The sequence below is a fragment of the Tamandua tetradactyla genome, chromosome 2 (genome assembly GCF_023851605.1).
Source record: "Tamandua tetradactyla isolate mTamTet1 chromosome 2, mTamTet1.pri, whole genome shotgun sequence".
Classification (NCBI taxonomy): domain Eukaryota; kingdom Metazoa; phylum Chordata; class Mammalia; order Pilosa; family Myrmecophagidae; genus Tamandua; species Tamandua tetradactyla.
The window spans coordinates 13,861,020-13,875,876 of NC_135328.1; the positions used below are offsets into that span (position 1 = coordinate 13,861,020).

General features: G+C 60.8%; 1 protein-coding gene across 6 annotated transcripts in view; it reads left to right on the forward strand.

The window, feature by feature from the left end:
- The window catches only part of COL5A1 (collagen type V alpha 1 chain), a 168,859-nt gene that overhangs the window by 139,944 nt on the left and 14,058 nt on the right, over window positions 1-14,857 (forward strand). For all 6 annotated transcript variants that reach the window (XM_077139687.1, XM_077139695.1, XM_077139680.1 and 3 more), the window contains exons 45-63: window positions 613-666; window positions 790-897; window positions 1,740-1,793; window positions 1,883-1,990; window positions 2,493-2,546; window positions 3,440-3,547; window positions 4,064-4,117; window positions 4,435-4,488; window positions 5,438-5,491; window positions 5,972-6,025; window positions 6,585-6,692; window positions 6,821-6,874; window positions 6,965-7,018; window positions 8,036-8,143; window positions 9,284-9,337; window positions 9,757-9,792; window positions 10,174-10,227; window positions 10,744-10,999; window positions 12,000-12,112. In XM_077139687.1, the coding sequence (XP_076995802.1) occupies window positions 613-666; window positions 790-897; window positions 1,740-1,793; window positions 1,883-1,990; window positions 2,493-2,546; window positions 3,440-3,547; window positions 4,064-4,117; window positions 4,435-4,488; window positions 5,438-5,491; window positions 5,972-6,025; window positions 6,585-6,692; window positions 6,821-6,874; window positions 6,965-7,018; window positions 8,036-8,143; window positions 9,284-9,337; window positions 9,757-9,792; window positions 10,174-10,227; window positions 10,744-10,999; window positions 12,000-12,112 (1,539 nt within the window). The remainder of the gene's footprint in view (window positions 1-612; window positions 667-789; window positions 898-1,739; window positions 1,794-1,882; window positions 1,991-2,492; window positions 2,547-3,439; window positions 3,548-4,063; window positions 4,118-4,434; window positions 4,489-5,437; window positions 5,492-5,971; window positions 6,026-6,584; window positions 6,693-6,820; window positions 6,875-6,964; window positions 7,019-8,035; window positions 8,144-9,283; window positions 9,338-9,756; window positions 9,793-10,173; window positions 10,228-10,743; window positions 11,000-11,999; window positions 12,113-14,857) is intronic.

The window sequence follows — 14,857 nt, forward strand, 5'->3', positions numbered from 1 at the left end:
CTGGCCAGTGCCCGCTTGGCCACCGTGTCTTCCCCCAGCTGTGAAATGCATCCTGGGCCGCTGCACCGTTGTGCCGTGTACCCACTGCTCTTACTCCCAGCCGATACTTGTCCTCCTGCGGGGCCAGCCACCCGAATTGCCCCCTCCTGCCCTGGCCAGGCCCAGAGAAGAGTAGGCTCTGCCCTGTCCGGGCCTCCCTCTCCCTTGGCCTCTTGCCCACAGTGGGGTGTATTCAAGGGTGGTACATAGGGTGTCACAGCGCCGGGCAAGTGGACTTTGGAGTCTTGCCTTTTCAGAGGGGGGATGGTGACTCCTCAGCTGTGGTGAGGGCTGGGAGGAAACACAGAGGCCCCCAGCAGATGTGTTAGTGGTTGCTGCGCCCCTGAAACAGCACACTGCTGTTGAACGGAAACTTAGCAGGCTTCCCAGGGCCTGTTCAGTTGTTGCCTCTGTGTCCCTCCTGTGGGTGCCACCCCATGTGGGGACTGAGCCTGTGACCCAGCGCCTCAGCCCCTGGGCTGACCAGTCCCTGCTCAGACCTTCCCTGCCCCTCTCTCTGGCCTCATTGTATTTCTGGGAAGCAACTCTGGGTCTCTGTCTTCTTCCCCACAGGGTCCCCCTGGGCCCACGGGTCCTCAAGGCCCCATCGGACAGCCAGGCCCAGCCGTGAGTATCCCGAGGGCATTTCCGGGAGGGGCCCACCCCCACCCCCAGCCCACCCCCACCCCGCCGCGAGCAGCTGGGTTCCTCCGACTGCATCCTCACCACAGCTCACCTCTCTCCCTGCAGGGGGCCGACGGCGAGCCTGGTCCACGAGGCCAGCAGGGCCTTTTCGGGCAGAAGGGTGACGAAGGTCCAAGAGGTTTTCCTGGGCCCCCCGGGCCAGTGGGGCTACAGGTAACCCCAGTTATCAGTTTTTAGAGTGACTGTCAATCTACCCTAAGGGGTCCCGCCTCCTAGCTGCACCCTCTCTTCCCCTCTCTCTTTCCCCACCCCTCCCCACTCTGTCTGGGCAAGCCGGAGCAGAGGGCCCCAAATTAGCGGTGCAGCAAACCTCCCTGCTTCCACATGTGCAATGTTTGCTTCTCTTAAAATCAATGACATTTATTCCCACCCTCATTTACATAGCTGGGAAAGTACTGAAAAACTGTAAGAAAGGAGAAGAAAAACACTGCTAAGCCATCCACTTCCAACCACCTTGAACCCATGGGCATGTTTTGTCTCTGTGCCTTGTTTGTACGTGTGCAGACACACATAGTTTTATTTGACTTTTGCAAAATCTGAATCCTTCTATATGTACAGAGAGTTCTGGAGCCAGCTTTCCCCATTGCCTGTTGCATCATGAGTTTGGTTGAGATCATTCATTGTTCTCTGAACACGTGACTTTTTGTTTACTTTTGAAAGCCTGACTTTCAGTGACAGCCTGATGCTCCAGCACTTGGCTGGGATATAACTTTTTCTGACACTGCCCTGCTGTTGGCTCTTTCGAGTTTGCTGCTATGTGGAGCAGGCGGCAAGCAGCTGTGTCCATAAATCTTTCCTGCTTCTCTCATGACCTCCTCTGGCTGAGTTCTGGGAAACTGAGGCAGGGGGACACCCTCACGTTCGGCTACCTGCCTGCAGGCGCATGCAGGTGGCTCCCAGATGCACTGCCCCACACTGGCGGAAGCAGGGAAAGTGGGGAGTGGGTTTGCTGGCCAGCTGTGGTGGTCCTGACCCATCCTCTACCCACCCCCCAGGGCTTGCCGGGACCTCCCGGGGAGAAGGGCGAGACAGGAGACGTGGGCCAGATGGTGAGTGCAGCAGCTGCCTGGCTCTGCTGGTCTGTATTTTGGGGGACACATCAGTGGGGCCTGTGCTCAGTGTCTCTCCCCTTTCCTAGGGCCCTCCCGGTCCCCCCGGACCCCGAGGACCCTCCGGAGCCCCAGGTGCTGATGGACCCCAAGGCCCCCCAGGAGGAATCGGAAACCCCGGCGCCGTGGGCGAGAAGGTGCTGCTCATAACCGGTTAGGGTGCGCGGGCTGAGAGCGCTTGAGAAGTGGGGGGCGTGTGTTTGCAGAGACACGCACGGCTGCTCCCGTGTGTTCCTGCCCAGCGTGTTTGGAAATTTAGGGGAAAAGGCTCATGCCACGGAACTGGGGGGGTTCTCCAGCAGGTTTATTTGTGACCACCTTTTGCAGAATTTCCAAATGTCCACCTACCCGCAAAGGCCCTGCTGCCTTCTCCAAGATAGAATGGCTGCACGTAGTTTCCATCTCACGCACACTCTCGTGGTCTCCTAGCTCTGGCCCCTCTGTATTTGATCTGATTGATTTTAGGGTCTGGGCCTTCGGGATGATAAGCCTCCTTCCCCGCTGCCCCGCCAGGCGGCGCCCTCCCTCCATGCGCCCGCCACGTGCCTGGACAAGGCAGCCCCAGGGCAGGGACCCCTTGGTGAGTGCGTGGAGTGGGAACCTCCGCCCCCATCACTCCATGTCGCCTCTGCTCCCTAGGGTGAGCCTGGAGAAGCTGGCGAGCCTGGCCTTCCGGGAGAAGGGGGCCCTCTGGTGAGTGAGTGGGCCTCGGGGCAGGGGTGGCTGTGACCAGCGGGAGGGGTGTTCAGACGCTGCCTTAGTTTCCCCATCCATGTGAGGGGCTCAGGAGCCCTCTAGTGCTGACCTCATGGAATCCCCATGGAAAGAGGGGGAGTATGACAGAGGGAGGGATACTGTGTGCACACACACACACGCTTGTTCAGATGTGGCACGTTCAGAGGCAAGCAGCACTCACAGCCAGCGACCATCTGCAGTGGTGAGAGCTGTCCCTGGTGGTCACAAGTGGGAGGGGTGCCTTGTGCCCCCCATACCCCTGGAGGCCAGACTGTGATTGGAGCTGGGTCGGGCAGCAGGGTGGAAGCACCACATCCCCCACTGGGCGGCAGGCACCCCGAGAGCTATATAAATGTTGAAGTATTTTCACCGCGCATAAAGCAAGTCCTTCCCAACAGCAGCCGGCCACTTCTCTGCTTGTCACCCTGATATATAACAGTCAGTTCTGAGCCTCAAGTCCTCTTCCTTCGCTGGGAGTCTGGAGGGAGGGTTTCTGGGTGCAGGGGGCTGTGGGTGGTCAGAGGTCCTGCGGCTTCTGGCTATTCCCCCTGCCCAAGAATCACCAGCCCCAGCAGGTAGGGCGGGTTCCCATGGCCCCTCGCAGTCCGCACTGCCTGCTGCCGAGCACAGGAACCAGCCCTCCCCGGGTAGCCGAGCCTTGGCCGTAGGTGGCCAGCAGGGCTCCTGGCCCAGCCACATGGCCCCGAGGGCACCAGACTTCCGGGCAGTGCCCAGTGGGTATGAGCTGATCGGCCAGATGAGGGTGATAGGAACCAGTCTGGGCAACACCCTGCTCCGGGGGACCTGCCCTGGGGGTTCTGGAGAACATGGAGACTCGTCTCCCCATGCAGGGACCCAAAGGAGAAAGGGGAGAGAAGGGCGAGTCGGGCCCCTCTGGTGCTGCTGGACCCCCTGGACCCAAAGGCCCTCCTGGAGATGACGGTCCCAAAGGCAGCCCGGTGAGTGGCCCTGGGAAGCTAGGGGCCCCGGATCCATCGGCGGCACACCGTCAGGGAAAAGCTCCGTGAGCAGTGCACATCCCGGGATAACTTTCCAAAGTCTAGACATTTTCAAAGCAGCTTCAGAGCTGAAATCGTCCAGAAGGAGGAGGCTTGGGCTGGAGAAGGCTCCGGGGTTCCCATCAGGGGTCGACACCCCGTCCCCACAGCCTGGACAGCTTCCTGAAATGTGCCGCCCGGGGGGTCCATGCTGTGCCCTTCCTTGGGGCTTCTGAGCTGTGTATTCTAACAGTCGAAAGGTCCCAGGCATGGACGGTGGGGGGGGCCTGGCCTCGCTTGTCTCAGGAAAGCAAGTATGCCGCCCCGGCCTCACCAGCTTGTGTGTTGTTGGGCGTCTCAGACAGAATCGTGCTCATGGAGTGGCTTCCAGGGCTGGGCAGTGCACTGGAGGTGATTGGGAGAATGTTCTAGCAGCCAGGCTGCTGGCTAATGACGCGTGTCTGTCTGTCCCTCCAGGGCCCCGTTGGTTTTCCTGGAGATCCTGGTCCCCCTGGAGAGCCTGGCCCCGCGGTAGGTGTTCAAGGAACGCGACCCCTCAGGACCCGCACCCCACCCACAGCCGTCCCCCACCTCTCACCAGCCCCGTTGCTTTTCCCCTTTCCGAGTGTTCCTTTTCCATGAATCTCCCAGTGACCCCTTTGGGGCCCAGCCCTCCCCTGAGAGGTGCCGGCCTTTTCATGAGTCCATGAAGAAAATGTGTTTCCCAGGTCTGAGCAAACCGTGGGCCCAGTAGTGGTTTGGGAAGGCACCAAGGACGCATGGGTGTCAGTGAGTGGACTCAGGGTGCCATCCAGGAGGCAGGGGCTGACTTGCCTTTGTCCCCACAGGGTCAGGATGGTCCACCCGGTGACAAAGGCGACGACGGTGAACCTGGGCAAACGGTGAGTCCGTCTCAGCCCAGCCCCTCATGGAACAACCTGCTGTGTTCATTTCAGAGAAAACCCCCAGACGATACTGATTCTTAGCTGTGATGGGGAAGCTGTGGCGGGGCTCCTGAACTCCCTCTGAGGGTCTCCTGAAAGCCATGGACCCTCTCCCCAGAGGAAAACTGCATGTGCAGGTCACACCAGCAGCTCTGGGCACAACTCTGGGACTTCCATGCCCAGCCCCAGGCCCAGCCGGAGCCTGTGGGACTCACCACACCTCTGTCTTATCCACCCGAACGCTTGGCCTCTCCCGGGCTCTTCCTGCTTCCGCCCCTTGAGCGACATGCTGGGTTGCTCGAGATGTTACAGCTTACACTTGATGTTGAATGTATTTAAGCACAGCCTCGAGTGTAGCTAAAATTCACTTGGAGATGCCTGGTTGTTCCCCACTGCCTGCCCTTACCCAGGCACCCACCCATCCTGGCAAACACCTGTCAGGTGATGACAGACCCACACGCAAAAGGTTTAAATCACCAACTTTCTGTGAGCAGCAACACAAAGAGAGGGTTGAGGCCACACACTGGGGAGCAGACTCCGTAGGGGCGGGCTCCTGGTCCCCCCACTTCTCAGCCTGGGTACTGCTGGACCGCTGGATCCTCTTTGGAGAAGGGGATGCTGGGAACTCCCTCCAGCCAAGCAACACTCAGGAGTTGGGGAAGTTTTTCTGAAACACTGCAGAGTCGCCATGCTTTCTCCCTTAGCTGGGACCAAAGTCACGGAAGGGAATTCCCACAGGACGTCCATCCTTGTGCACCTTTCTGTGCTATCTCCACGGAAGACAAGGCACAACCAGACAGGACTGGGCAAGGGCAGAAACAGTCCAAAGGTCACTGGGCTCCATTGGGCCCACCCAGCCTTACCCTCACCACCCCAATTCCTAACTGCTCCTGTTCTCTCTCTGCAGGGATCCCCGGGCCCCACTGGAGAGCCAGGGCCCTCTGGGCCTCCAGGAAAAAGGGTAAATAAATTTGCTGTCTTGCCTGGCCCCCTTCCCCCTCCCCTGTCCTGAGTGCTCTGAGTTGCATGGAGGAGGCAAAGGCTCCTTCCGCGGTGCATCTGCATCCAGCTCCCCAGTGCACCATCAGTTTCAGGCATTTGAGGTCAGGCCAGTGGCCGGCCCCATCAGAGCATCTGTCGGAGAAAAACACCCACAAATCCCAACAGTTCCTCTTCCCCTGTGTCAGTCCTCCCTGCAAAGCCAGAACTAAACTAAAGGCGTCTCTGCCCACTGAATGACCCAGCCATCGGCTGAAGCCACAGGAAACTGGGTGGCTGGACACAGGACCAGGGAAGTGGGCCCCAGGTTGACCAGATGCCTAATCCCAAATGGGGCTGCTGGGGGACCTCTGGTGCTGCGTGCTTGGTGGGGGTTCCTCTTGGGCTGCGTGCCTGGTGGCCAGGGGTCCAGGCTCGCGTGATGCTCTCGTGTTTGTTGCAGGGCCCCCCCGGTCCTGCAGGCCCCGAAGGCCGACAGGGAGAGAAAGGAGCCAAGGTAATGGAGTTTGGGACCAGGCCAGGACAATGTCTTACCCTTCCAAGTGGGACGGGGGACAGGGGGACAGGAGCAGATGCTGGAAGGCCCCAGCAGAAGGGGGTGGTGGGAGGCCCCAGCCAAGGCCACATGACAGCTCTGCTCCCAGTGGTGTGCTGAGGCCACTGCGTCCAGCCTTACTGCCTGTCTCCCCATTCACTGTGACCGCTGTGGCCATCTAACCTTCCCATCCCCTCCACTCTGACCACCCCATACCCCTGAACACTCTGACCACCCTATAGCCCCGTCCATTGACCATCCCACTCCCCCTCCACTCTGACTGCCCGGCCCCCCTGTCTACTCTGCCATACCCCCCACCCACTCTGACCACCCCATCCCCCATGTCTGCCCTGTCCACGTAGGGACAATTGACCTAATTGCACCACGGGCAACTGGTGATAGGAAATGAGCCAATGGGGACCTGGCTATCTGAGGGAGTGGGGAACCCCAGGCACCCCTGGGCTTCTGAGCAGCGGTGCCAGCACCTGGACCCACCTGGCCCCCTCCTCATCGTCCCCAGGGAGAAGCCGGCTTGGAAGGCCCTCCTGGGAAGACTGGCCCCATCGGCCCCCAGGGCGCCCCCGGGAAGCCTGGGCCTGACGGTCTGCGCGGGATCCCTGGCCCCGTGGTGAGCAGAGTGGGCAGCGGGCAGAGGGGCTGGGGGTGGGCATAGGGGCTGGGGGTGGGAAGAGGGGCTGGGGGTGGGCAGAGGGGCTGGGGGGTGCCTCCAGCATCTCACACGGTTGGCTGTTACAGGGTGAACAGGGTCTGCCAGGATCGCCAGGCCCAGATGGCCCCCCCGGCCCCATGGTGAGTGGTACTCTCCTCCTGTGGTGGGAGAGGGGCTGGCTGGCTGCCGAAACGTGGGTGGGATCCTGACCTCTCCAACTTCTCCTGCAGGGGCCCCCAGGACTCCCTGGCCTCAAAGGAGATTCTGGTCCCAAAGGTGAAAAGGTAAGACAGGGAGGGGGCCTCCAGGAGAGCCTCTCATATGCTGGCAGGTATGTTGGGCAGCCTCGAGGTGGCACCCCACTGCCCCAGTGCCCTGCCGCCCTCTGCCCCGCTGCTCAGGGGCTGCTGCAGCCACCCAAGGGTACCCGCAGACGGCGGGACCAGGGCGGAAACACACGTGGCTGTGAAACTCAGTCTCCCCGTGAGGTTTGGACCTCGGCCCCTAAAGGAGGGACAGAGGCCCCAGCAGACGGCGTCCAGGGTCCCTGAGAACTCAGATGCCCACCCGGTCACAGGCCTCAGCTGCTTCCTGGAGGAGGTGGCTGTGGAGCTTGGAGGCAGCACAGTGTCCTTTTTAATTGTTTTTAGTTTTAGTTTTAGTTTTAGTTTTTTTTTTTCATGGGCAGGCACTGGGAACAGCAGCAGTGTCCTTTTATATTCTACCTTTTTAGTTGATGGTAGTTTTCTGCGTTCAGTTATTTACAGACGTGAAATGTACAAGCCGACCTGGTGGACAGGAGGCACTGAGCAGCTCTTTCTTTTCTAACCTAATGTTCATTTCTACCATCTCCCCAAACCCTAAGATGCTGGAAGATGGAGGGATCCTTCCGGCACTTTCTATGGGCCCACATAAAACTAGCACATGCTAGTCCATGTAGAGGGCTTTTTGTTTTATAAACCATAAAAAAAGATGGAATCCGTGATAACCGAACAACTTCCTTTCCGGGGCCGGAATAAAATGTTTTTCTTCCTTATAACAAAAGGCTCCCATGTTTACCATAGAGGAGTCGGGAAACGCGTATAAGTGAAAAGAAAAACATGGATGCAGCACCCAGGAGGACCCACCTGCGTCACGGTGGCCAGTGGCCACTCCCCACATGTGCCCTTTCGGCCACAGTTGACCCCTAGTGGTGATAACTGCCCTGTCACCCGGCCTGTGTTGGGAACGGCTTCCCTTCCCATGACGCCGAGGGCCCCCTGCTGCCCCCACCGACGCCACCTGTGCCTTCCTCTCCACAGGGCCACCCCGGCTTGATCGGCCTCATCGGGCCTCCAGGCGAACAGGGTGAAAAGGGTGACCGCGGTCTCCCCGGCCCGCAGGGCTCGTCTGGACCTAAGGGAGAGCAGGTGCGTGCAGCGGCGCCCCCAGAGCTGCTCACCGGGTGGGAGGAAGCACCCTGGGACCCTGCGTTCCCCACACCCAGAGGCACCGGGGCACCTCACAACCCAGAAGGATGCCGCTGCAGTCCACAGGATCCGATGGGGGCGGTGCGGGGCTTGGGCCTGCCCGGGGGCCGCAGGGAGCGCCTTTCTCCATGCCACGGGGCCACAGAGCAGGGGAGGGGCCTGGCAAGACCGTGTCTCCCCGCTCCCTCCTCTAGGCAGGATGCTCTGGCCCAATAGATCGCCCAGGAGGCGGCTGGTGACCGATTCTTAGCCGCGCTGGTGGGCGTCGTGGGGCAGGGTGGACTGCTGGTCAGCGTCCTGCTCCCACCTGGCCCCAGGTGCCCACACCTGACCCTGCCTTCCCTGCAAACTGGGCCACACACTGGACTTGGAGCCCCCAGCACCCCTCTGACAAGATGCCTCTGTCAGAGCTGTCTCCCCCCGCTGCAGCTGCAGTCCCCCTGGAGTGCTGGGGGGCATGGGCTGAGAAGGGTCCTGTAGGCAGGCGCCCCCAGCAGCAGGAGAGGGGGTGGGGGCCGTGCACTGCCACCTTGCCCGCCCCACAGTGCAGGGCCGCATCTCTCACCTCCCAGCTCCTCTGCGCCCCTCTGCCCCCCATCCCTGTACCCGGCCCTGCCCCGGGGTGGCCTCAGCAGCACTGTCCGTTTTAAGACGTGGTCTTAAGAATCTATGGGATTCTTAGGAAGGTCAAATGGCCAGGCCCCCGCACTCAAGGTAGAGGGAGAGCAGCTGCCCTTAGGGTGAAGCAAAGCCCTTGGCCCCCTCCTAAGCATCAGGGAGATCCTGGGCTTGCTATGCAGAGAGTGGCACCCTGAACAGAAAACAGGGTGAAAGTGAGGCAGCCTGGCTGGGGACCCAGACGCCCGTGGTCCTGGAGACACTGAAGTATCCTTCCAGCCCAGCCAGATGGCAGGGCTAGTCGTGGCCCAGCAAAGAGCATCCAGTCTGCGGAGATGCTATATCCGAGGAGAACAGATGGGGCTTAGGGAGGAGTAGCAGGAGGAGGGGGGACCATGAGCTTTCGGCGATTCCTTACAGGGCAAATGTGTTCATTTCCTGCCCCCTTTCTCTCCTTTTCAGGGTATCACTGGCCCCTCCGGCCCACTCGGCCCCCCCGGGCCTCCTGGCTTGCCGGTGTGTATCTGGGAGGGAGCACAGTGCCTGCGTGGTCTGGGGGGAAGCAGGGGACTGGGCTGGGCTGGGCCTGGCCCTAAGGTGGCTCAAACCAGCTGGATGGCTGACCTGGGACAGGGCTGGAGAATGCATTCGGGCTCAGGCTCCTGCAGCCAGCTGCCCTCTGCCCCGCAGCCATCCCACACATGAGTCCCCAGCCTGGGCAGGCGGAGAGGGTGACCTGGGGCAGGTGGGCCCTGCCTACCTGTGGGGCAAGCAGCACCCACACACAGGCCTCCGTGCACCTCCCCCGTGACGCAGGGGCAGGCTCAGGGTCCTGGAGGGAAGGGTCGCCCGTCGGAGGGGGAGGCCAGGCCTGGGCAGGACCATGGGGGCAGGCGGGCCTCTCCATCCACTCACTCTCTGCCTTCCCCCTGCAGGGCCCTCCCGGTCCTAAAGGTGCTAAGGGCTCCTCGGTAAGTGGCACACCCCCGAATCAGCCCCTACACACCCTCAGAGTGGGCCCGAGTGGGGCAGTGGGCCACCCGTGCGTTCTCCCCTGGATGCTGACCTACCCCACTGCGCCCAGTCCTGTTGTCTGCGTGTGTGGTGGCCTCGTCTCTTGCAGCCATCCCCACTTTCAAAGCTGTCTCAGCACGTTCCTCCCAAGCTTCCCCCTGCCAAGATGTGCAGGCCTTGAGAGGGGGCTCCCTCCACCTGGGGCCGGGGCGGGGGTGGGCCCAGCACCCTCTTCCCAGCGTGTCCGGCCTCGCCTTCTGACCTTCCTCCCCATGGAGGCTTATGCACACCGCCCTGGCCCTCGGTAACCGGGGCCTTGCTCGCTTCTCCTTCCCCAGGGTCCAACCGGCCCGAAGGGGGAGGCAGGCCACCCGGGGCCCCCCGGCCCACCCGTAAGTAGCCTTTGAAGTCTTGGGGTGGAGGGGTTCTCAATAACTGAGGCCGTCGAAGAATGCCATGTCTGGGGGAGGTCCTGGGTGGCCGGGAAAGTGAGTGAGTGTGAGTGTGAGTATGAGTGGGTGTGTGTGCCTGCGTCAGGGTGGTACACAGAGGCAGGGACGGAGCCTAGCCCTGGCTGGCTGTGGTCCTCCCTGCGAGATCAGCCCTGTCGTCACGGCCCGGCTCTCTGTCCAACTGCAAACAGGCCGGGCTAAGGCTGTGGGCCAGCAGGGTGGGAGGACCCGGCCGGGTGTTAGGGACATGGGGCCTCGAGGTCGCTGGGCCATGGGTTGGAGCAGAGAGGCTCTCAGAGCCACCAAACCTGGCAGTGGGGACAGACGCAGAACATTCCGGAAACAGGAAGCAGGGAGGGAAACGGCGCTGAAACACGGGGCCCAAGGGTGCCCCGCAGGTGCCTGCGGCTGCCTTCCCCTCCCCCCACTCACCACTGCCCTCTCCCCTCACCCCAGGGCCCCCCAGGCGAGGTCATCCAGCCCCTGCCGATCCAGGCTTCCAGAACGCGGCGGAACATCGACGCCAGCCAGCTGCTTGACGATGGAAACGGCGAGAACTACATGGACTACGCTGACGGCATGGAGGAGATCTTCGGCTCGCTCAACTCCCTGAAGCTGGAGATCGAGCAGATGAAGCGGCCGCTGGGCACGCAGCAGAACCCTGCCCGCACCTGCAAAGACCTGCAGCTCTGCCACCCGGACTTCCCAGACGGTAGGGGTGGGGGGCAGCCCCCCAAAGTGTGCCCAGCACTGTCGGGCCTGCGGGGGGAGCGGGGTGCGGCCAGAATGGGGCGGCGGACTGTGGTGGAAAGGACGTGGGGTTTGGAGCCAGGCAGGCCTGGGCAGTCATGCACCTCTCAGTCTCAGTTTCCCCATCCATGGAGGAGAGGTGCTGCATGAAGCTCTCCCCCTTCTTAATCTCTAGGGGTCGTCAAGGTAGTGAGAGGTAGGAGTCAGAGGTCAAGGCTCTTGTCCTGTCTGAGCCATTTTCCAACAGGCCCACCTGCTTGTCCCTGATAAATAAAGTGACCTCCCCAGAGAGGACAGAGTTTAATGGGCAAGGCAGAAAGCTCCTTTGGCCTGGCACGGCTGAGCCCTCTAGTCAGCGTTGGCTGCTGCTACTATTGTCACTGATATTATAACCACTGTGAGGGGATGTACTTGGGCAAGCACCATGCAACTCTGGGGTGCCGTAAAAACACAGACCCTTCTCATTCTCCCCTCCGGGACGCTGCCCACCTAGTGAGGAATAACTTCGGTGAGCTTCTTGCCTCCCCGCTGGGCAGCATGAAAATTCTTAATTCTCCTGCAAGACCGAAGGGCTGTCTGTGCTCCCTGGAGACGCTGACACCACATATGGAAGTTTTTGAGCTCCTTCTGGAACCTTCTCTGCATTTCTGTCCACCTGTCCTGGGGGCAGCACCCCACCTCCCCATTTACCAGGACACGTGCTAGCCACTTCACACCCCAGCTGTGCTCTTGGGGAGCACATCCAGCCACATCCTTTCACGGGCCTAGCGGGAAAAGCAGGATGGGATCAGCACACCCAGACAGTCCCCTTGTGCCACGTGGTGCCCGGCTGCACGCTTTAACTGCTGAGCCGCGGCAGTCTGGGCATCCAGAACAGTCTGGAACCATCCGGAACCATCCGGAGACCAGCCCTCATGAATCTTCCTGCCCCCTTCCACCCCCTCCCCATCTTCATAATCCAGGCGAGTACTGGGTGGACCCCAACCAAGGCTGCTCCAGGGACTCTTTCAAGGTTTACTGCAACTTCACGGCCGGCGGGGCCACATGTGTCTTCCCCGACAAGAAGTCCGAGGGGGTAAGTGCCCGCCCGCGAGTCTGGCTCGCCCAGGTCTAGGCCAAGGGCCTCAGGGGCTCTAAGTGTGAAAACTGGAAGCCAGGTGCTCCCATGGTCAGGAGTCTCTCCTCCACTGTAGCCTGTAAGAGGCCCTAAGAAGGTGCTTTTCACAGTAAAGTGGGTTGAAAAAAGGCTGCGGGGCGGTCGTCTCACGAGCTGTTTCCATGTGCTGCCTCCCACGGGCCTCAGTTTGAACTGTCGGTTGGTAAAATCCGTCCTAAAATGGTTCGGTAGCTTGTGACGTTCGGCCGTTCTAGTATTTGGGGGGCAAGTGTCAGGTGGCCCAAAGGTATCTTCTGGAAGCTGCCGTTTTGCCAAAATTCTTAGTATCTGTTTATTTCTGTGGGGTTTGCTGTGCGCTCCTCTGTGTTGAAGGCATTGTTTTAAAGGCTAGTAACGTGACTCGTTGAGGTTTTGCAGAGTGTCACTTTGTCAGTCACGTCTGTGGCTTTTCAAAAGGCCTCACTTCCACAGCGGGAGTTTGTGTGCGTGTGTGGGGGTGGCTGTGTGTCAGGGCACGTGGATGTGCATGTGCAGTGTGTGTGTATGGGCAGGCCTGTGTGCGTGTGTGCCAGGCGCGGGTGGCAGCTCAGGTGAGTGTGTGAGCGGGCATGAGTATGAAACTCATTCCCGTTCCTGTGTGTCTGGCGTGCATGGAGGGGCCACTGGCCTGGCTGCCTCGGGTGCCGGGCCCCCTAGCAGGGACATGCATGGGCTTCCATGGAGCTGAGAGCCAGGAGTCTCCAGAGCAGCCAATGGCGGCATCCTGTGGCTGATTGTCCTTGCAGGACACAGAGATGGGGCCCGTGGGCAGGCCCCTGGCTTGTCCCACTGGCCCAGCAGCCTGCCCTGGGGAGAGTTCCTGAGCCCCTGTCCCAGCCCCCAGTCCTCACTGATTAGGGCACCCCAGGCCGAGGGAGAGCAGTTTTTCATTCTTGAGGGTCTGGGCACCAGTGAAGAATTCCAGAGAATGGGGGGGCTTCCCCAGCCCATCCCTGGGCAGCAGGTTCCCTTGGGGAGTGGGTTAGGGGGCTCCCCAACCCCGGCCTTGGCTGCCACCGCCCCTGTTGGGTGCTGCTTTCCTCATTTCTACATTGTCCTGGTAGTAAACATGCCCCCAGGAGAACGATGTTTGGAAAATTTGGCCTCTAAAGGTTCAGGAGCCCTGAATTTATTCACCTTTTGAATCAAAAGGGCAGAGGCAGTGGAGGGGAGCTGCGGGTTCCCAGGCACTGAGGTCCTGCCCCTGTGTCTCCTGGCCCCTGGATGTCACAGTTCCTCAAACACGTGTCTGAGGCAGGAGCCACTTGCACCTGGACATGGGGTCTCTCCTGGTGACCGTTTGTCTGGGCCCTGGGGCTAGGTGGTGGCGGCTGGCACGGTCCCCTGCATACCCCGAGCCGTAACGCCCCTCTCAGCCAGCCAGAGCTGGTCTTGGGCCCCCAGATGACAGCGGCTGCTCGCAGGGACCATGGCCTTGTTTGTGAGCAGGTCCAGGGCCAGCCAGAATCTTCCATGGCCTCGCCACCAGGACACAGTTCCAGCTTCAGGGGGAGCCGTTTAGTCTCCCCCTGAAGAGTCTGGGCCACCATGCCATGTCTCAAAATCACATTTTATACGTGGGAAGCTCCAGCACCCCTGGGGGTCAGAGGGCCCAGTCCCAGGAGGGCTTGTGGGGCCCTGTTTACACCCTACCCCAATCTGAAATTCTAAGTCCACGTAATTTCCGTTCCACCTGTAGGAACCCATTTCCTACAACCAGAGAGAAAATTAAAGCATGAGGTCCTCTCCATGCCAGCTCTCCTTTCAGTCTGGCCAAAGGCCCAGCAAGAGACTCGTTTAGAAAGATGTCATCCCATCCCTTTCCTCGCTGGAGGATGAGACGGGGGTGTCCCCGGGGGCACAGGGACGGCCTGCGGTGCAGCCACTGAGTCCTCAGCCCTGTGGGCTTGTGGTTGCCGAGAGACCCTGCTGCTCCTGCGCTCCTCTTCACTCGGAGCAGCGAGGCATTCCTAGGCGTCCAGGGCTAGGGGCGAAGCGGAGCTTTTCCACACCCCCGGGCCACCTGGGCTCAGCCTCCAATTGTAGGCAGGTTTAGAAGCAAAGTAAGAGAGCTGGGAGGCTTCACAATAGGTCAGGGGGAAGTCTAGACACCCTTACCTCCAGCAGGCCCCTTTTCCTAGCTCTCCTGCCTGGTTCCCACGCAGGGCTCCCTGAGGCCCGAGGAGGGTGACCCCGGGAGCCTGCAGTCTGCTCCAGGCTCTGCACCTGTGCAGCTGGCGGGACACAGCGGGTGGGCTCCTCTCCCACAGGAGAGTCTGTTCCCTCCCGGGAAGGGCCACCCATCCTGCCCCTTCCACGGTGTTTACTGAGGCCTGTCCTGGTCAACCTTTGCAGAAACCACACCCCAAGAGAAAGGATCCCACATGGATGGCAGCTGCCCCGTGCCTGCTGCACTGGCCGTTCTGGGCTCAGTGGGGCCTTTGTGAGCAGCTGTGTCCTCTTGTGGACCAGAGGCAAGCTTGGCAGCTTGCTAGGGGACCCGCAAACCACAGTCCTCAGCCCAACACCCCCAAAACTGCCCTGTCACAGCTGCCCGAGGCCCTGCCAGGTCTCTTACCCACCCAATCCCCAAGGCCGTGGGCATCAGACAAGGCAGGCGGTGCAGCCCAGGGCACAGCTGTAAATGCCGTCCTTGTCACCTGT